Below are 20,355 nucleotides of genomic sequence, written 5' to 3'. Positions count from 1 at the left end.
AGAGCTGAGAAGACATGTTGGGCAATTTCCTGCTGAAACTTGTTAACCGAATGCCTCATGTTTGTGAGGCTATTATTAATTTTCTTGAACATTGCTTTGATACTCCTTATGTTTTGTATATATGTAACATGTGTTTTCATTTTCAAGTATTTACAGAAACATATACGACGTAAAACATTGTCAGTTATGAAAAAAAACTAGTTTCCAGCAAGTGTACTCAAACTTTTGACTGGTACTGTGTATGTGTGTGTGTGTGTGTGTGTGTGTGTGTGTGTGTATATATATATATATATATATATATATATATATATATATATATATATATATATATATATATATATATATATATATATATATATATATGCAACAAAACCATGGTTACCAGCATTCTAATTGAAATAATGTTTGGTCACAGCGAAAGAGTATTCTAGCGCTGCTTCAGTCAGTGAGATCTGTCAGAAAAGGATGAAATGACTAACAGCGAAACTACAGTAGCCTACTAAGGGATTACTGAGATGACTGACAGCAACCCCTAGCCATTCAGAGTGGAACGGTGACGGGACAGACAGCAAGTATAAAAACTACACAAACTAGAGACGATTTCCAAATTATTATTTTTTGTAAGAAAAAAGAAAATAGCAAGTGGTTTTACTGACATTTATCCTGTGTAAATTTATTTGTTGAACTCATGTTTTTGGGGAATTTTGATGTTTAACAAGCTTTACCAATTTAAAATTGAAAAGAAGCAAGCCTATTAATAACTTTGTAAAAGTTATTATGCCTTTATATAGGGGACTCTTTCTAATTATATTTATTTGAAAAATAATGATTGGTTTCACTCACTGGTTTCAATGAATTTTATTGTTTTCGTGCCAGGTGGCAGCGCGGACAGAGTCTGGGGTGAGACGGAGGACACAGGTGATGTCTCGGTCAGCCAGCAAACGCAAAAGCAGGTTCTCATCTCTCTGGGGGCTAGACACTACCTCAAAGAAAAAGACGAAGGGAAGGCCCAGCATAAGCCAGGTTTGCATGTTTGAAAAAACTACACAAGGCACAATACTTTGGAACAATGAGAATGTTAAGTCTTTGGTCGTGAAGTATAATGCACTGTAGAATTTTATTTCTTAAATTTAGTACAGGGGAATCCCTTTTTTAGGTCCACGAAAAAGTGGTTAACTGGTCTTTTAATAGAGAACTTTTTGAAGAAGTTCAACAATGGAACAAACCATTGTTTGTAAGAAAATAAATACTGTTAGTGTTGAATGTTTTGAAAAACAAAAAACAGAAACTAACTTACAGTTGAAGTGTGTAAGATTAATAACTGTATTTCCCTCTTTACTGGTTCACAGACCTAGTTAAGCACTAATCTTAGAAAACCTAATGTTGTCTTAGAATAGGTAGTCACATGTTAGTGCTGATAAGGTCTCTAAAGCCAGACACTTGTGTGATTCGATATATAGTGTTTAAGATGACTGTGATGAGAGTTCAGAGTGGAATTATCCTCTATTAATATGTATGTGTAGTGTAGGGTAGTGTTGGCTTCACCGTCACAGCACTGTAGATTAACATGAGCTTTAAGAGTGCCGTCTAGTGTTTTAGAGCTCCAGTTGCACTGTGGGAGCTTGAAATCATTTTTTTTGTGTTCACTTCTGTGAACTCATTTTCTTTGAGGTGTTTATAAATCGAGGAAATGAAACCTGTTTGTGTGGTGAACTGTGTTCAAAACTTACCCTGGAGACATGAGGTAGATTTCATGTTTATGTTGAAATGATCACTGCTAAAGGGTCCAAATAAATTCACTTTTAGCTTGGAAAAAGTGTTTTTAGGAAAATCCTAAATTAGGTTTAAGAGACAATGTGAATTTATATTTTCTGTGAAAGGCTTTTTCCAAGTTAAGTTTATTGAATTGGAACCCAGTGGCTGTGAGGAAGCTACCCTGATGCCCGACTGGAGTTGCTGCACAGACAGTGGTTTCAGGATAGTCAAAATGAAATGCCACAGACTGTATGTAATCTATGTAAATCCTAGTGCTCATTTAGCAGTTGAAGAGCAGGTACTTGCAGATAATAGGATTTTATTTAAGGCTGCTTGTTTACAATACCATTTTATTCTCAGGTTTTTGCTGATGGTGAAGACACAGTGAAGAAATCATTAGATGGAATGTTTGATGACCCTGTAGGAGTTAGCACCGTAAGCTCGTTAGTTTATAATTAATACCCTAAATTAATGCATTAGCTTTGTGTGACAGGCTAGCGAGTGGACAGAGGCCCAGAGACAGCCTGCAGTTGAAAAAATAATAATTTTATTATCAAATCAACACAAATAAAAGGGCACAAGGTCCAAAACAAAGGTATTTAAACATAAATAACAAAACACAAAGCAAAACTTACAAAATAAAGGTTTCCAGGCTGGGCGATGCCTTCACTGGACAAAAAATACCAAAAACAAAACAGCAAACCAAAAAACTGCAAGCACAACTATCAGCTTGCTTCCTCAGCTCCCTCCTCTCTCTAATGGGAAGCTGAGGCCTCCTTTCATGTCAGGTGGCTGGGTGCTGATTAATCGTTAATTACCCCAATCAATCCCCAGCCACATGAGCACAATAAACCCAGGCAAGTAGGGGAATTTAACCCGATCCCTGCCAATTTATACAGGGCAGAGCTCTGCTCTGCCACACTTTGCAATAATACATTTCAAACAATATATGTTTCTAAAGAGAATTAACATAATTATATGCATTATGTAAGTCCTGTCTCATTTCAAGAGCTAAGGATTTCAGCCGCACGCTTCATTTCTAATAGGGTTCTTAATCATTATGTCAATTAGTTTAAATGCATATGTTCATTACTGTAGCAACTGATAAGGTATATTCCCTGGCTTGTAGACACTTATTAGTGCTCACTGCCTATCAGGAATCATGTTCCGTGGTCCCTCCTTTTTTTGAATTTTCTCAAATAAAAGAATGTAGGAGCAAGAACGTATATGTGCAACATGAGGTAGGGGGTGAGCAGGTATTAAGGTAATGTGTAAGAAATATGACCTACGAAATAGACAGTCTGAGTAGTTTCTGCTACCCTTAGTAGTAGAGTTTCTGAATAGTACCCAGAGATACCTTTGCTATTAGCCAAAATCAACTTCTATTTTTAGTTAAAAGAGTAGCAACTGTCCCAATTAAGAAAAACTATGTTGAAGTCATTAGCCAAAACTAACATGACTTGCTTTAAGGTTTTTATATTGAGTATTTGAAGTTTTAGATTCACAATTTACATAACTGTGTAGTGAAACAATCTAGAAATAGCATATTGTATTTATATACAGAAGGAGACTGAAGCAGCACTGAACACTGTCGAACAGCACAACCAAGACAGTGATATTTGGGTTCCTGAACACCTCACCCCATCCTGGGTTTGTCTCCCAAATGACCAGCCAGTGCTGGCAATAATTCAGCCTGAAGATTTACCAATGGACATTCTTCAAATGATCTGCAAGGTAGGAATTAAACAAATGGCCTGCAGTTTGTTTTTCTTTGCCTTTTTATATAATTACTGTAAGTGCTGCCAGAATAAAGATGCTCTTATTAGTGCGTGTTGAATGCATAATGAGGATGTTGTTTACAGTTTTACTAACCAATAAAAAAAGGAATTTTCAGTCATTGTTTGGCTTTTTATAATTGGTCATCTATTATATTCAGATTATTAGAAACACTTGTAAAATGATCAGAAACCTTCATGTACAGAATAAACAATTAAAGATAAGTTATCAGTAGCATGCAGAACATACACATTGTAAAGCTGGCTTTGAACATGCTAATCCTCAGTATATTTTGAAAGTGCACAAGGTATCAGGACAGTTTTAAGAACTTCTAAGAAAATGCAGTGTTCCTCCTTTATAAGGTGCTCCTTTGTACTTGCAGTTTTTTTCTTGTTCTCAGACAGAACACAAATAGCATGGTCTTATAACTATGGATTCTGACAACAGTTTTTTAAAGGTGGAGCACTGTATAGAATCTACTGCACAGAATAACACTATGTAACACAATTTTTGTTCCTGGGTAGTAAGTGTTTTTTCCTAATTGCTTATGCCTCAAAAGTATAGAAAATGGCTATTATTCCCCACAAACTTAGCTTTTGTGACCAGGACAATGATATTTCAAGATATCACTGTTTCCAGTGAGAAAACAGGCGCTTTTGTGTCTTTTCGTTCACATAAAGTCAGAAAAAAACAACATATGAATCCAAATTAACATGTATTTATCCTAAAGTAGTACAAAAATGACTACAAAAGATTTAGAAGTGAGTAGTTTTTTGAGATTTACGATTATACTGTAGGCTATATCAAGTTTCAGTAACAGATGAGCAGCATTCATGTTGCATTAGCAGAGCAAGTAGTGACCAGCAACAACTCACTCATGTTGGCACCTTCTACAGTAAAGCAAATACCATTTAAACTAGTTTCCAAATTAGGGCTAGTAATGCTGTAGTATTAGTTCTATGAAAGCAAGGACACTCAAGTAAAGATGCCGGTGTTTGGCGATAGGCATGAGAAGCAGTACAGTGTGACATTTTGGTAACTGTCTGCCTTGCCTTGTAAGTAAAAACATAAAAAAATAAAAAAAATAAAAAAAAGTGTGTGTGTGTGTGTGTGTGTGTGTGTGTGTGTGTGTGTGTGTATATATATATATATATATATATATATATATATATATATATATATATATATATATATATATATATATATATATATACACATACATACAGTGCCTTGCAAAAGTATTCAGACCCCTGACCAATTCTCTCATATTACTGAATTACAAATGGTACATTGAAATTTCGTTCTGTTCGATATTTGATTTTCAAACACTGAAACTCAAAATCAATTATTGTAAGATGACATTGGTTTTATGATGGGAAATATTTAAGAAAAATAAAAAACTGAAATATCTTTCTTGCATAAATATTCAACCCCCACAAATTCATATTTGGTAGAGCCACCTTTCGCTGCAATAACAGCTTTAAGTCTTTTGGGGTAAGTATGTACCAGCTTTGCACACAGTGTCGGAGTGATTTTGGCCCATTCTTCTTGGCAGATTTGCTCCAGGTTGTTCAGGTTGGTTGGGCGACGCTTGTGGATCGCAATTTTCAAATACAGCCACAGATTCTAAATGGGATTGAGATCAGGACTTTGACTGGGCCACTGTAGGACAGTCACATTTTTGTTCTTGAGCCACTCCAATGTTGCTTTGGCCTTGTGTTTGGGATCATTGGCCTGCTGAAAGGTGAATTTCCTCCCAAGCTTCAGTTTTTTAGTGGACTAAAGCAGATTCTCTTGCAGTATTTTCCTGTATTTTGCTCCATCCATTCTTCCTTCAATTGTAACAAGATGCCCAGACCCTGCTTATGAGAAGCATCCCCACAGCATGATGCTGCCACCACCATACTTCACTGTAGGGATGGTGTGTCTTGAGGCATGGGCAGTGTTAGGTCTGCGCCACACATAGCACTTTGAGTTTTGGCCAAAAAGCTCTATCTTGGTCTCATCTGACCACAAAACCTTTTCCCACATCGCAGCTGGGTCACTCTCATGCTTTCTGGCAAACTCCAGACGTACTTTCAGATGGTACTTTTTGAGTAACGGCTTCTTTCTTGCCACCCACCCATACAGGCCAGTGTTATGCAGAGCTCTTGATATGGCTGACTGGTGCACCATTACTCCACTCCCAGCCATTGAACTCTGTAGCTCCTTCAAAGTGATTGTTGGCCTCTCTGTGGTTTCTCTCACAAGTCTCCTTCTTGTTTGAGTGCTGAGTTTTGAGGGACGGCCTTTTCTTGGCAGTGCCTGGGTGGTGTGATGCAGCTTCCACTTCCTGATTATTGATCCAACTGTGCTCACTGGGATATCCAAACACTTGGCTATTATTTTGTACCCTTTCCCTAATCTATGCATTTGTATTACTTTATCTCTAACTTCTGTAGAATGCTCTTTGGTCTTCATTTTCCTTCAGATTCACAGCCTTACCAATGATCCTTCAACAGTGGGGTTTTTATCCAGAAAATGTGACAGCAACTTTAATGGTGGAGGCCAATGGTAAGGTAATTGTGTCCCCGTTAGGGCAATTTCTTTCATTGGTGCAAACTGGGAGCTTCGACAGCACAGGGGTTGAATACTTATGCAAGCAAGATATTTCAGTTTTTTATTTTTCTTAAAAATATTTCCCAACATAAAACCAATGTTACCTTACAATAATTGATTCTGAGTTTCAGTGTTCAAAAATAAAATATCAAACAGAACGAAATTTCAATGTACCATTTGTAATTCGGTAATATGAGAGAATTGGTCAGGGGTCTGAATGCTTTTGCAAGCCACTGTATGAATAGCAAAGGTATGTATCCACTACATAGATACGGCTGATGCGGCTGCCTGCCGTGCAAAATCCATATTGTTATCGACTAGCTCTCAACGTTTGTGCTAAGAATTGTTCAGATTTGAAATACTATGTACGTATGTAGCCTCCTCTTTGTGTAGATGGAGGGCAACCCCATTCATAGTGTAAGTAGTGTATTAGTATTAGTATTAGTACTGCTGTATGATGAGACTTTGTTATTGTTGTCTTCTCATTCTTTTATATAACATCTTATACCTTGTTCTCTTTCTTTCTTTTTTATATCAGTTAATTTGCTTCTTTATTTGTTTGTTTTGTTGATCAACATCATGTTACCTCAAATCACCATCAGAATTAAGAACCTGTCAAATCTGGTATAGTAATTCTCTTAAGTGAATGATCAAATATCAAGCAACATGGGGTTTCTTACAGGTTTCTCTAGTTTCAGCCTAAATCCCAAGTGTGTGAATCCTTAGCTTACTTGCTGCTTGTGTGTATTTATAAAGCATACATCTGGAATGAATGCTAGTTTGCTAGATATTTGATCTGTGTGACTGTTCTGGTAAAATACTAGCAGAAACAAATAGAAGATAGTAGAAAGTAGACATAATGCAGTATCGGCACTTTTACTCATACTAGTATTTAAAACCAACTCATTTGTAATATTTCTTAATAGAATCCAGCATAGTTTTTATTTCATAGCCTTTATAAAGACATGTACAAGAAAACATTTGGGGAATGGAACTGAAGCTCTTACATTTTTTTGCAATATTTTATTGTAGATTCACCAACTAGATCCTGCCAAATACTACGTGTGCCTAAAGTTTTTAGTTGAAAACCAAGTACAATTCTATATACCCAAGCCAGAAGAACATCTTCATGATATGGTAAGCACCAGACATTTGAAAGCTGATGGGTATATTTACAAAGGATAGTCAATCCCTCTGTAGTCTTTCAGCACGATTTTGTAAATGTGAATGTGGACGAGAGAGAAAATGGACATAAACTGAACTACTTTCTAGGTGTTTCGTGTTCTTAAGACAACACATTTTTTATATTGCTATAGACCTGTATGCAGGAAAAAGAATTCCACACCAAAATAATCTCTTGTGCGCTCTCTCTCTCTCTCTCTCTCTCTCTCTCTCTCTCTCTCTCTCTCTCTCTCTCTCTCTCTCTCTCTCTCTTTCTCATTCATATATATATATATATATATATATATATATATATATATATATATATATATATATATATATATATATATATATATATATTTTTCAGTACAACAAATTAAATAATTTGTTATTCTAGGGTTACTTTGTGCCTAAACAATCCACTTTTGTAAACTAGCCAACAACAGTTTTTATTATTTGCCAGTACTGTGCTTTTAACATTGATCTAAGCACTGTTAGAATAACTGATATCAATTGGCTTTCCTAGACAAATGTTTAACCCAGGAAATAAGCCTCTGAAGTTTATACAGCTCCCAGGACCAATAAACAAGATGATGAAAACCTCTTTCTCACTGTGCCTACTCAGCTCATATATGAATTATTGTGACTCCTTGTTAAACTGCTTTCATAAATGAGAGTTTAATCATAATGTTTATAATTTCAGTTCTACAAGGAGATTGAAATTTGTCCAAAAGTTACAAGTCTCATTCAGTTTGACAAGAATGATTCATCTGCTACTGGTTATGGTAAGCAGAATTTATTTTTTGTTGAGTTAAAAAAATATATAGTGTTTCACTCCATAAACAACAAACTTACAGGTGAAAACTAAACTTACTTACACTGTTTTACCCAATTGTAGGTTTTTCAGTCTCGGTGCTGGAAGAGGATCGGGTGCAGCGAATATACATCACAGATGTAAAGGAAGGGGGTCTAGCTTTTGCTAAAGGTAATTATATGCAATAGTCAATATTGCTCACACACACATAATATTTGCTGTTTCATTCATATATTTTACATATAATGTCCAGTTCAAAAGAGCCACACAGCACAATCATATTTCTTTCTTCGTTTTGTGCCACATTATAGTATATTTTGTAACAGAAATATTGTATTTCTGTAAGCTTGATTATGGTCGCTGATGATTTCAAGTTAACATTACTTTTTTTTTTTTTTTTTTGGAATAATTATTTTCATTCATTTTCCAATTTTCTCCTAATTTGGAACGTCCAATTACACCGTGTAACAATTATTTATTTTTTTTGGTTCCTGGGTGGTAAGTGTTATTTCCTAATTGCTTATGCCTCAAAAGTATAGAAAATGGCTATTATTCCCCACAAACTTTGCTTTTGTGACCAGGACAGTGATATTTTGAAATGTACCTATTTTCCAGAACATTCCAGATAGATTCAGTGCTGAGTAAACTTGGAGTAACTTCTAGAACATTCTAGAACTTTCCAGTAATATAAATAGTAGTATAAATACAGGGGCCTTAAGCCCACCAGTTCAGTTTAGTTCCAGCTGCCTAAGTGGATACATATCTGCATTTTTCTGAGATGGCATCAAGAGGCTGCAATGGTGGCATTCCTGATGGGTCTCCAAGGCAGTTTTACCAAGTTTCCCTGCTATCTTTGCTTTTGGGACAGCAGGGACACCAAGGCGCACTACCACAGGCGGGACTGGCCACAGTGGACCGAGTTCTCTGTGGGGAGGAACAACGTCAAGTGGGAGCCACTGGTGGACCCCCGGAAGGTGCTGATGCCACCACTGCACATCAAACTGGGCTTTGTGAAACAATTTGTCAGAGCTCTAGATAAGGAGTCGACAGCCTTCAAGTACCTTCAAGACTTCTTCCCTAAGCTGTCTGAGGCAAAGGTCAAAGCCGGTGTCTTCGTCGGACCACAGATAAAGAAGATCCTGGAGTGCAATGAATTCCCCAAGAAGCTCACTAGTAAGGAGAAAGCGGCTTGGAACAGCTTTGTCGCAGTGGTTCGGGGCTTCCTGGGCAATCACAAGGCCAAAAACTGTGTGGAGCTGGTTGAGACTCTGGTGAAGAACTACGGCACAATGGGCTGTAGGATGTCCCTCAAAGTCCATATCCTTGATACTCATCTTGATAAATTCAAGGAGAACATGGGAGCCTACTCGGAGGAGCAAGGCGAGCGCTTCCACCAGGATATACTGGACTTTGAACGCCGCTACCAAGGACAGTATAACGAGAACATGATGGGAGACTACATTTGGGGGCTGATTTGTAAAAGTGATTTACAGTATAATCGTAAATCTCGAAAAACTACTCACTTCTAAATCTTTTGTAGTCATTTTTGTATTACTTTCGTATAAATACATGTTAATTTGGATTCATATGTTGTTTTTTTCTGACTTTATGTGAACGAAAAGACACAAAAGCGCCCGTTTTCTCATTGGAAACAGTGATATTTTGAAATTTACCTGTCCTAGTCACAAAAGCAAAGTTTGTGGGGAATAATAGACATTTTCTATACTTTTGAGGCATAAGCAATTAGGAAATAACACTTACTACCCAGGAACCAAAATTGTGTTACATAGTGTTATTAGTCACCACAGCAACCCATGAACTAACTTGAGAGAGACGAAGACAAGCACTCCACATCCTCTGAGACGAATGCCGTCAGCTGTCTGCTTTTTTTCATTCTGAAAGCCTGCCGTGCAGCCATATCCAGAACTTAGTGTCGGAGAACCACACATTACTTAATTGCATACAGGATAGCCTGCAGGTGCATACAGGATAACCTGCACTTGGCCAATTGTGTGCCACCCCCTGTGAACTCCCGTCTACAGTCGGCAGTGGCATAGCTTGGATTTGAACCAGCGAGCTCCAAGCTATAGGGCGCATCCTTCACTCCAAGTGGAGTGCATTTACCAGATGCGCCACTTGGGAGCCCAAGTTAACATTACTTGCTCATAAAGTTGGCTATTTATTCTTCTTAACATTTGGCATCTCATGGCTTATATTTCAGTTTTGACTTGAAATATTGTTGGATAAGATGGGTATATAATTAATAAAATTCAAATGCTTTTTTCTTCTGTTAGGTCTAAAAGCAGGTGATGAAATTCTGCAGCTTAATAGCAAAGATGCTAGTCATTGGAATGTTTCAGACATGAAATCTGCCTTCTCTCAGCCCTCGCTTTCCTTGGTCATAAGCACAGTCCCTATGGATAAGAATAAGAAGTACTGCTCAATGCCACCTCTTCGCTCAGATGGAGAGGAACAACTGTATAGTGACATATTTTCTCAAAGCCAAGGTATGCTGAATTGTTGAATTGGACTTCTCACTGTCAGAATTTGGCCAGGATTTGCCTTATGTGATCTTGGCATATAGATTACCTTTTTACTCCCAAGGTTGCAATTCAGTATTCATTTCTCGATGCAGCCTAGCTAATATTCAATAGCTGCTTGTTGTCTTCACAATAGAGAGCAGGTACAGAAGTTAATTTAAACAGTTTATTTTAAACAATTCCCAAATATTGGAATAGGTAGTTGTTTTTCTTTTATCTGTGCTACAGATGATAGTGTCACCATTGTTTTTACTGCAATACCTTACTTGACTACAATTTACAACATTGGTACATTTTTTTTTTTTTACCTGAATGATGTAAAGGGTATCAAAAGAAGATTGGTCAATGTAAATGTCAAGTGCTAAATCTATGACTATTGAACATCAGCCACTGTTGCAACTGGGTATTGGAAAATGAGTCCTGGCTTTTTCAGTATTGTTTTTTTTTTATTTCAATTTAGAAGCATATTGAAAAATGTGGCACAGTTCATTTATCGAGTATAATTCATAACCATCTATCCCAGTCCTCAGCTTCTCTTACTTAATACATTGGAAAACTTAATATTGGTGAGAAATTCTAATTCACTTATTAGAGAGCTGTTTTGGGCAAAATTGGCTCTGCATCTGGTGATAAATCTGTATTTTTACACTACTTTTTACAGCTCAAACACGTTTTGATTATACAGAAGCAAAAGCAGCCATGCATGCCTGTGCAAGGAAATTACTAGACATTTGCAACATTTCCAATAGAAAACATACATTTTGGTACCGATAAGGTCAAATAAGATGCATTTATCATAAGCAGGCATAATTAAGAGACCTGGAGACAAGGCAACAACATGAATGGAAAATTAAATTTAAAATAATAATAATAATTTTGGGATTAGAAGTGCTAACAAATTGTTTTACTCATTTTTGTTTTCAACTGGTTTGAAATATCCCTATTAACACTAATCACAGACTACCTTGCCCAAGCTAACATTAGGTTGTCCAAAATGGGTGCTAACTGGGGACTGTGAAACCTTCCATTTGTCTACAGTACATTTCTGTTTTTTCAATTCTGTTTTTTAACTTCAAAAGCTGAGGAATGAAAAACCCAAATGTTATTTACACTGCAAATTGTCTTGACATTAAGTCCAATTCGGAATTCCTCACTAAGTACTACACTATTTAAGTGTAAAACAAACACATATCATTTCATCATTTGAGTAGTTTGTGATTTATTATTTTCATTTTTTTTTACATTGCAGAAAATATTCTAGATGACGTGGGAGGCATTGGTCTTGAGAGCACTATAGATGAAATCGAAATGCAGTTAGAAACTTCTCTTGAGACAGATGATTCAAACAAGGTAATCACTTAAATTGTTTTACCTTCATATGCACAGGTTGATGTTTTATGAAAGATGCACCTAACAAATGATGTATACCTATTTAAAGAAAGCTGTGCAGTAGATGTCAGTTTTCAGAAAAACAACCTGAAAATTGGTAAAAGTTAAACTAAGGTTCAGAACACTAATTCTCACCAAAAAAAACCCTATACTTGGAAGTCTCATTCACAAGTCCTGGTAGTATCCACCACACAGACAATGTAGACAATACAGTTATCTATTAATGTATTATATTATAACATTAGTCTTCTGGGAGGATTGCCAACTTGGAGAAATATAGACTCATGTCAGTGTCATTTGGTGGTAAGCAGGGCAAATAACAGAAATTTTCTTGAGGAACTTCAAACAAAGTATAGAGAATGTTGCACTCCATCAGCATGTGAAATAATGATGAAGTTGACAGAAAAGCTCCAGGTAATGTACCTTCATGAGGACAATGCAAAAAGAATTCTTCTGAGAGTTGATGTGCAGGAGTGTAAATTAAGCCACTTGATAAGCATCTCAAGGCCATGGCAGATGCTAAAGGACAAACCAGCAGGTCCTCAAAGGAATCCCTCTAGGGTCCAGAGAAATGGAAAGTTAATTGGAGAGTGACAGAATAGGATGCTGGTCAAGGACAAAGGCAGAGCTATTCAGGAAGAAAAGTCCTTGAACCGGTTCAATAATCAAAGTTTACAACCACAGAAATACATCATGGAGACTTTAAAGTCTGTGTCTTGAGCAAGGGTTTGTTTTCTAGCCATCCTCAAGAATCCAAATTTCACCCCTAATGTAAAATAAGTTACATTATCTTATAGTCTAACACAGTTCAAAATGTATATTGCCCGTAATGCCCCGGGGCACGTAAAGCTTTTGGCAGAGCATGTAAAAATATAGCTTACATGCCCAAATCGGGCATCTAAAAATGTTCCATTTCCTAAAAAGAAAGCAAGCATTAATTTAATCTATTATGACTGATTTAAACTTCCATATGTGCACCCTACATACTTTCAGAATTTCCGGTTTCAGTATGCCATTCTCTTAAAATAAAGGGTGCCTGTGCGCAAACCGCATAGAGTTTGGAGTAAAGAGGCTGTCAATGGCGTTTTTTTTTTTTTTTAATTTCCTCCTGTTAGAGGAAGGCAGCCTCACAAGATGATCGCTTCTCAAGTATACTGTAGTAAAATAGGAATCTGCAGCCTTGAGTGAACATAACTGTGATCATATAACAAGTTGTTTACCCACGAGGACTTGTTTTGATGTATTGTACTCAAAGACCATTGATATCTGTATACTGTGTTTAAACTGCTGATACGCAGAGGCTCTTTTGCTAATTGTAATGTGACATGGTTGAGGGCAGTGTAAATAAATGATCAGGTTGGAGTCTTGATTTACAGTTTAAAATCGGTGTTGATTTTATTTTTGTTACAGAGCCTTTGGGAAACAACCAGTAATAAAACGAACAAACAAAATAAACCAGAAGATCAACACAGCCACTCTCTTTCCCCTATTTACTTCTTATGACTGTCAGTAAAGTCCAGATTAGGTTACGCATGCAGCACTAACTACCAAATAGTTATCTCTACACACACATGAAGTTGAAATGGCAGGGATTATTAAAAAATATGTGTTGTCTCCTTTGTTTTTACCTGAAATGCACGCAATTTATTTATTTTTTAACCATAACTACCATATGGCATCCTATATTTTGTAGTTAATTCACAAAGGTAAAGTAAGGCCTTTCTTACTTTTCAACTTTATTAGTCTTACATATAATTACTTTGATAGCGTTTTGCAAATGTGCAAATATTAAAATACATGTCTGAATCCTGAACAGATATCTGAACATGAAAATACCATGTTCATTCCAGCAGTATAATAAATATATGTTACATGGGTAGAGTCAGTGTTCTAGAAAGTACAGTATCTAATATGTCTTATGATACATATTACTATAATATGCAGAACACTGTCAATCTCCGCTCCACATCCAGGCCTCGGAGCTGGCGCCAGGGCTATGGAGCCAGAGCATGGACAAGCTTAGTTTTGAGTACAAAGTCAGTGTTTCTTTGCCAACCTCAGAAAATTCACAGCAAAGATTTGATGCATTTGTTTGGTTTCATTCTTCAGTAAATTTATGACCCAGAGTATGTGAATGAATAAAAAATATCAAAACAATCATTATGGTGACATTTTCAGTAATAGACCTACATACAGTACAGCACAGGAGGCAGCAATGGTAAATCGTGCGTTTGTCGTAAACATTAAAGGGTGCTCAGTACAGTTTAACCTTTGCAAACACTCTTGCTTTTTTGTCATATGCTTAAGCGAAAACTTGTCCTGTATGTCCATTTCATTCTTTAAAAAAGCAGTAAGATGTTATGTCATCACTATTGAAATTATACATTTCCAAAGAGGACAAATAAACTGACTTATGGTAAGAAAAGTATGCCCTGTGTTTCAGAGAAAATCTGTATATTTAAAATCTTCATGTGATTAGGTGTGAAAGAAAAAGCAGTTCATTGAAAGCAGTTATTTGCCAGTTGAGTTAATTGCCAAGTGATTATTTGGTTGCACATGCCACACCTTATTTTATTGTTTCTGATTTAAGGATGTTTTAGTCAGTTAACCAATTTCCTGAAATCAAACCACATGGGGTTATAGTGAGAAGGAATCTGGATCTCTTGTAAGACTGTTCTTTCTTTGACAATTTATTTCAATTTGATTTTGTAAATAATGAAGCTAGTTGAGCCAGAACAACACATCTGCTGTGGTGAGGGAGCCCAGTAGCAACGACATTACTTAAAAATAAATGTTTGTTGTAAAATAGTTTTATGTGATTTTGGAAGGAAAAGGTACAATCAATGTGCATTTAAATATTTACAACTCAACATAAGTTGAATTAAACTGTGCTGTGAAAGCTCTTTGAAACAATCATTCCAGTGGTTGTTTTTTTTTGTTTTGTTTTGTTTTTTTAAATGTGCGTAGTTTGCAAAGTGTAGTTTTAGGCTTTAGTTAACTGATAGTGATTGTTATCCTATACTGGAGGAAACATCCAGTTGTTCCTGTTGTACATGTGATGTAAGCACCCTGCCTTTTCCTCTGATAAGCAATGGGACTGCAGTTGGTCTTCTCAAAATACTTCAGCATGAAATTGTTTGTTTTTCAGCAGGACATTTTTAAGCTGGTAAGAACAGTACAGTTTTTGAAAGTATGCCTGATCTCATATTTGGTTTTGAAGTATTGTACTAAGCAGTTGTAATGTGCCTCCTTATTTCAAATTATTATAGAGTTTGTTAGAAGAGAGCCAAGAATATGTAGCAAAACTTTGTTGTCCTGTTTTTTAATCTTTAGTTTTGGCTTCAGATTTCAGTACATGTATGCTACACAAAGGTTTCAACGTGCACAGTAAAAGTTTTAATTAAAGGTGAGGATCTGAATAGAAATGATTGTCTCTACTTGGAATGTTTTTCTGAAGAATTCCTGTCACTTTGGTGCAGGTTTGAGCTTGCTCTCTCCACCCTTTAAGCATTTGGTGCAGCTGTACAAATGTTCACTGTCCTTTGGAGGTATGGAAAAGGTATAGTGGTGGTCTTAATTTTAAATATTAAATGAGTGTCTGAAATACTGATAATGTTACATATACATTGTTTAATGGTGATTTGAATTTATCCGGTACTTTTTGGTTTGACTTCTACTTTGCTGTGACATATTGCTTTGCCTAATTAAAAAACTTTTAAACAAACCTTTTAATCTAAATGTGCAACAATAGTAATAATAAAAAAAGCTAAATCTACAAAAATGTCAAATAGTTAATGTACTTTTTTGTTTGTACAGTGAGATATATATATATATTGTGTACAGTAATGAGCCAGTCTTCTAATAGTTAAAGTTGGTGCCTAAAGTTATTGGAACAAAGAATGGAGGATATGATGAATGTGTTAATACTTAATCAAAATTGTTGACATTATATGTAAAATGTATTCCTATATAAATATACCTTTTTAAAATAATTTTAAATCAACTTCTTTGTATTCACAAGGTAGATACAGAAAAAAGTACTTTCCATACAAATACTTTTTAACAATATTATGGTTGATCCAGAAAAGCTAACTCCCAGCCGTTCAACATGGTTAACATACCTTTCTCAAAGGAATGTGTGTGCGAAAATAAATCCTAGTGGTATATTTTTGATGACATGGCAACTGATTTTGTTTGTTTCAAGTATAATATTTAATGACGAAATGTAGTTGTATTGCCTGTGATATAATGTCTATCCCCCCAAAAAATCTGGCTTCAGGCTGTTAAAACTGTTATAGTTTAAATATAATGTATTTTTTTTAATTATCCTAGATGATGAATATAACACTTCTTTTATTATTTAGAATGTAACTAAAAGTTAATAAATAAATAATGAAATAGTATAAAGCTGAGCTCATCTATTATGCAAGTTCAGGTTGCAGTGCCTGCATTATATTTAATATTCTGCTGTGGTTTGTGCTTGGCCAATCGCCTGAAATGTAGCCCAAGAGAACAGCAAGTGATACTCCATTGTCAGTTACAACTGCCTCCCCCTTCCAGTTTCTTTCATATCACAATGCGGCTGCTGGGTGTGATTATTCCTTGTTTACAGAAACTGGATATGTCAATGGACAAGCAGGGAGCAGCAGCTGTTCTTTTTTTGTCATTATTTACCATTAATCCTGCAAATCTAATTTCAGTGGTACCATAATAGTGGAGAGCAAATTGGGACCCATTTGCTGTCCTAGAAAAGTTTAAAGTTCTGAGGAAATGCTTCAGTCTGTGACTTAAGTGATATGAAGATAAGCCGTGTTTTGTACTTATGTTGATCCGGAGATCTGTTGTCTGTGCTGTTGGTCTGTTTTGATCATGTCTATTCTCAGGAAAGGCAAACAGAGAGCGAGTTCTCAGAATGTGAAACGGTCCTCTGAATCTTTTTATGAGATGCTTCACCTGGTGAGCCTTTTTCTTTTTTTTGTTTCTAGACAGTGTGATTTGTGCACAAGAAAATGCCAATAATATGTTACAAAGGAAGCTAGTCTAAAGTCTGCATTTTTAAGAGCAACCTTGTCGCAATGCTTCATAAGGTTTTACGCCCTTTTTAGCTGACTTCTGGCTTTCAGAAAAGAGTATTTGATAGTTTAATGAGCTTAAGATCTTAAGTCAAATGAACGTGTTTATATAATCCTGCAGCTGTTCTTGATAGCTGACCTAGGATTTTGCATCAGTATTAATTAGGACCTCCTTTCAGATAACAGAAGAAAATATGCCATTGCATATAGCGTTTGAGTTTGTCGAGTGGCTGTGATTTGTTGTTGTTTTCCATTGTTAAGCACCATTGAAACTTTATAAAGATCGACATTAAATAGTCTTTTTTTTTTTTTTTTTTTTTTTTTTTTTTAGAGCAGCCCATCCCCAAGTTCAGACACACAAACTTTTAAGTCTTGGTATGTTATATGTAGTGGACTGACTATTTTAGGGTCTGAGCTCCACTGCTTAGGGCATGTTAGGGTTGGGTAAATTGCACTGTGTGTTTGAAAGACACATTTGAAGTTTGGCAGATGCTTAGGAGTCAGGTGACAAGTTCACTTGCCTGAGACTTATGGTTTTCCCTATAGTATTGTATGTTTTATTAATTATCTTAAATTATCTTTAGAGTTTGAGTTGACTTAATGGACTTAAAAGGAAGGTCCCCCTACTGCTCTATGCAAACTCTGTATACACTGTTTGGGATTAACCTCTTTATCTAACCTACTTCTGGCCTTCTCATGGTGACTCCTGCAACTTAGTACGGCCTCAGCTGGGCAATGCCTTCATGAGCACAGTCTTGCAGTTGAAGGGTTCTGTAGTAGTTAATCCTGCAGCACAGGCGCTCTCCTTGGTTGTGGTTGTGTGCTGGGGTAGGTGTTCCTTGGGTTAGTGCTGGCTCCATAGCTTCAGCTCCTGGGTTAATACCCAAGTCTATAACACAACAAGAAACAAAACACAGCAATCTTTCGCTTAGCATCCATTGGTAAGGCTGTCACTGTGCAGTAGCCTTCAGCTGTGACAGACACTTTTCGAGCTCCACGCAGCCTCAGTGGGCACGACCCCCAGCCAATCTATACCTCTCGATCAGCTCGGCGCTGGGCAATCCTTCCTTAGCAATGCATCTTCTGTTGTGCATCCCAGCTGCTTCCATAAAGGCATGCATTCATCCAAGAACCAGCGACATGATCTCCCTGTCACAGAGCTCTTTTGATACGACTGAAAATGGGAGTCTGCTCGTGCATTCATGCTAAATGTCATGAGGTTTAAGAGGATTATCCCAGTATACAGTAAAAGAAACACATTTAAAATGACACAGGCTGCAAAGCTTAAATTAATTTAAGAATTCTTGCATCCAGCTTTTATTTGTCATTATAGTCAGAAGCAAAAATTACCCACCTGGACTGTTTTTGAATTTGCAGTTGCCTATTTTTATGATGTACAGTGTTTGAGATAAAAGATGTTATTGTTTTTAATTATTTCATTTAAAAAAAAAAAATGCTTGTCAATATGTATGTGGGGGGTGGGGGTGGGGGGGTAAGATACTGACCTTAGTTATTCCCCACCCACACCTTTTCTGAAAATTCACCTATAATGTATTTAAAAACCTACGGGAGTAGCAAAAGTCACTGCAGAACAATTTTAAGAAAGTCTGATGCTGAACTGTCTTCACATGGCTAAATTTATCTGGGTGTTTTTATAAAAGGCACAGAGCAACTATTGAAAAACAAAGAACGATCACTGAATTGGGGATCTGTTCTTTGCTGACCTAATTTTAAATATCTTTTTATAGCATCTTGCACAATGAAAACATGTCACAATCCTCGCTGTTTCTCTATGAACAAAAACATAGAGAAAGTTTAGATAGATGCAATGGTAGCAACAAACCTATACCAAATTCTTTCTCATTATTTTTTTAATTATCAGAGCAGAGTATTACCGAAATATATATTTACATCAAGTGGTTTTCAGTGGCTGTCAGGTTCAGCCTTGAAAAGATTAAAATGAGCCTCTGCTGCATAAAACTTGTTACCAAGGTAACGGCATCCATAGATGGAAATTCACTTGAAAAAAAATCTTTTGATTTTGGACCAGTCTGCCAGAAGGATCAATGCACCACAGCAGGGAAAAGAAAGACTGTTCTTGGAAGAGCTGAAAATAGAACAAAGAGTGCAACTGATTTTATTCTTTAATCCTCATTAAGCAAGGTTTTATTCATTCTAATTAAACAGTGAGTGAGGTGGTGATGGTACGTATAGAAATCTACATACTGCTTATGTAAGTGATGACTGAGCAATTTCTAGTCCTAATTAGTCAGGTTCAGTAGTTGTTTTGCTCTGGATAGATGTGCTGCAGGGAGAAAAGCTTAAAGTTCTGATAACGATCTGGTACATTTTTATTTTTTTTTCTTCTCCCCAGAGTACCGAGCAGGTTGCAGCTTTCTGTCGTAGTCTTCATGACATGAATCCCTCCGAGCTCTCTTCCCAGGCTCCAGACTCCTCTGGACCTCAACCTGCAATACTGCGGCAGCTGACCGATGCAGATAAACTGCGCAAAGTCATCTGTGAGCTGGTGGAAACTGAAAGAACCTATGTTAAAGTCAGTGTTTTATTTAGCCTTTACTGTTGTGTGCTTATTGGATAAGGTATATTGTAGATCCATTATTTGTCACACATTCACTGCAGTTCAGATGCCACATTTTATATATATCTTTTTTTATTTGTGGGAATAATTGTTGTCTGGCAGTCCTGGTCTGTGGAAAGGACTAACATTTATTGTAGTCTGATTCACCATGGGTAACCATCAGTTTTATAATGACTGGACTTTTGGCTGGCACACCGTTTCAGTAGTTGAATATTTGGTAGTAGTAATTCTGTTTACATCTTTGCAGTGATAATTTTTACCATTTTGTAAGGCTTCATATGAATTGCAGGTATTTTTTATTAACATTTAAATACAATATTACCTGCCAAACAGACTTTTTTTGCCCCACGACAGTCTTGCCCAATGTTGCTGTCAATTGATAGTTGGCAATATTCTCGATTAGGAAGCCTGGCTTTAACACTGGGGCCTAATGACCATTGTAAATTGCCTTAGGATGTACAATATGAATAATACATTAGAGATTTAAACTTTGTTTTGATTGGTATAAACATTGAGTCTGGATGTTATAAAGGATTTTTTTTTTCTCTTTTAGGATTTAAAATGTCTTATTGATAGGTATTTAACACCTTTACAGAAAGAAACCTTTCTTACTCAAGATGAGGTATGTTGATGTAAATGTTGTGTAAATAA

The 20,355-nt window shown here is 36.3% G+C and overlaps 1 protein-coding gene across 4 annotated transcripts in view; it reads left to right on the top strand.

The window, feature by feature from the left end:
• LOC121320410 (T-lymphoma invasion and metastasis-inducing protein 1-like) overlaps positions 1 to 20,355 on the top strand; it is a 104,278-nt gene that overhangs the window by 75,478 nt on the left and 8,445 nt on the right. For 2 of the 4 annotated variants that reach the window (XM_041258711.1, XM_041258712.1), the window contains exons 8-17: positions 877 to 1,023; positions 2,116 to 2,190; positions 3,319 to 3,489; positions 7,162 to 7,266; positions 7,994 to 8,075; positions 8,189 to 8,275; positions 10,399 to 10,611; positions 11,894 to 11,994; positions 19,480 to 19,659; positions 20,258 to 20,326. In XM_041258711.1, coding sequence (XP_041114645.1) covers positions 877 to 1,023; positions 2,116 to 2,190; positions 3,319 to 3,489; positions 7,162 to 7,266; positions 7,994 to 8,075; positions 8,189 to 8,275; positions 10,399 to 10,611; positions 11,894 to 11,994; positions 19,480 to 19,659; positions 20,258 to 20,326 — 1,230 coding nt within the window. Of the gene's footprint in view, positions 1 to 876; positions 1,024 to 2,115; positions 2,191 to 3,318; positions 3,490 to 7,161; positions 7,267 to 7,993; positions 8,076 to 8,188; positions 8,276 to 10,398; positions 10,612 to 11,893; positions 11,995 to 15,562; positions 15,593 to 16,691; positions 16,990 to 19,479; positions 19,660 to 20,257; positions 20,327 to 20,355 lie in introns of those variants that run through there. The other 2 variants (XM_041258714.1, XM_041258713.1) reach the window with 2 other exon arrangements.

Source organism: Polyodon spathula, chromosome 9, assembly GCF_017654505.1.
Source record: "Polyodon spathula isolate WHYD16114869_AA chromosome 9, ASM1765450v1, whole genome shotgun sequence".
Classification (NCBI taxonomy): domain Eukaryota; kingdom Metazoa; phylum Chordata; class Actinopteri; order Acipenseriformes; family Polyodontidae; genus Polyodon; species Polyodon spathula.
Note: the sequence above shows the minus strand (reverse complement) of the source record. Positions and strands in the feature narration are given on the sequence as shown.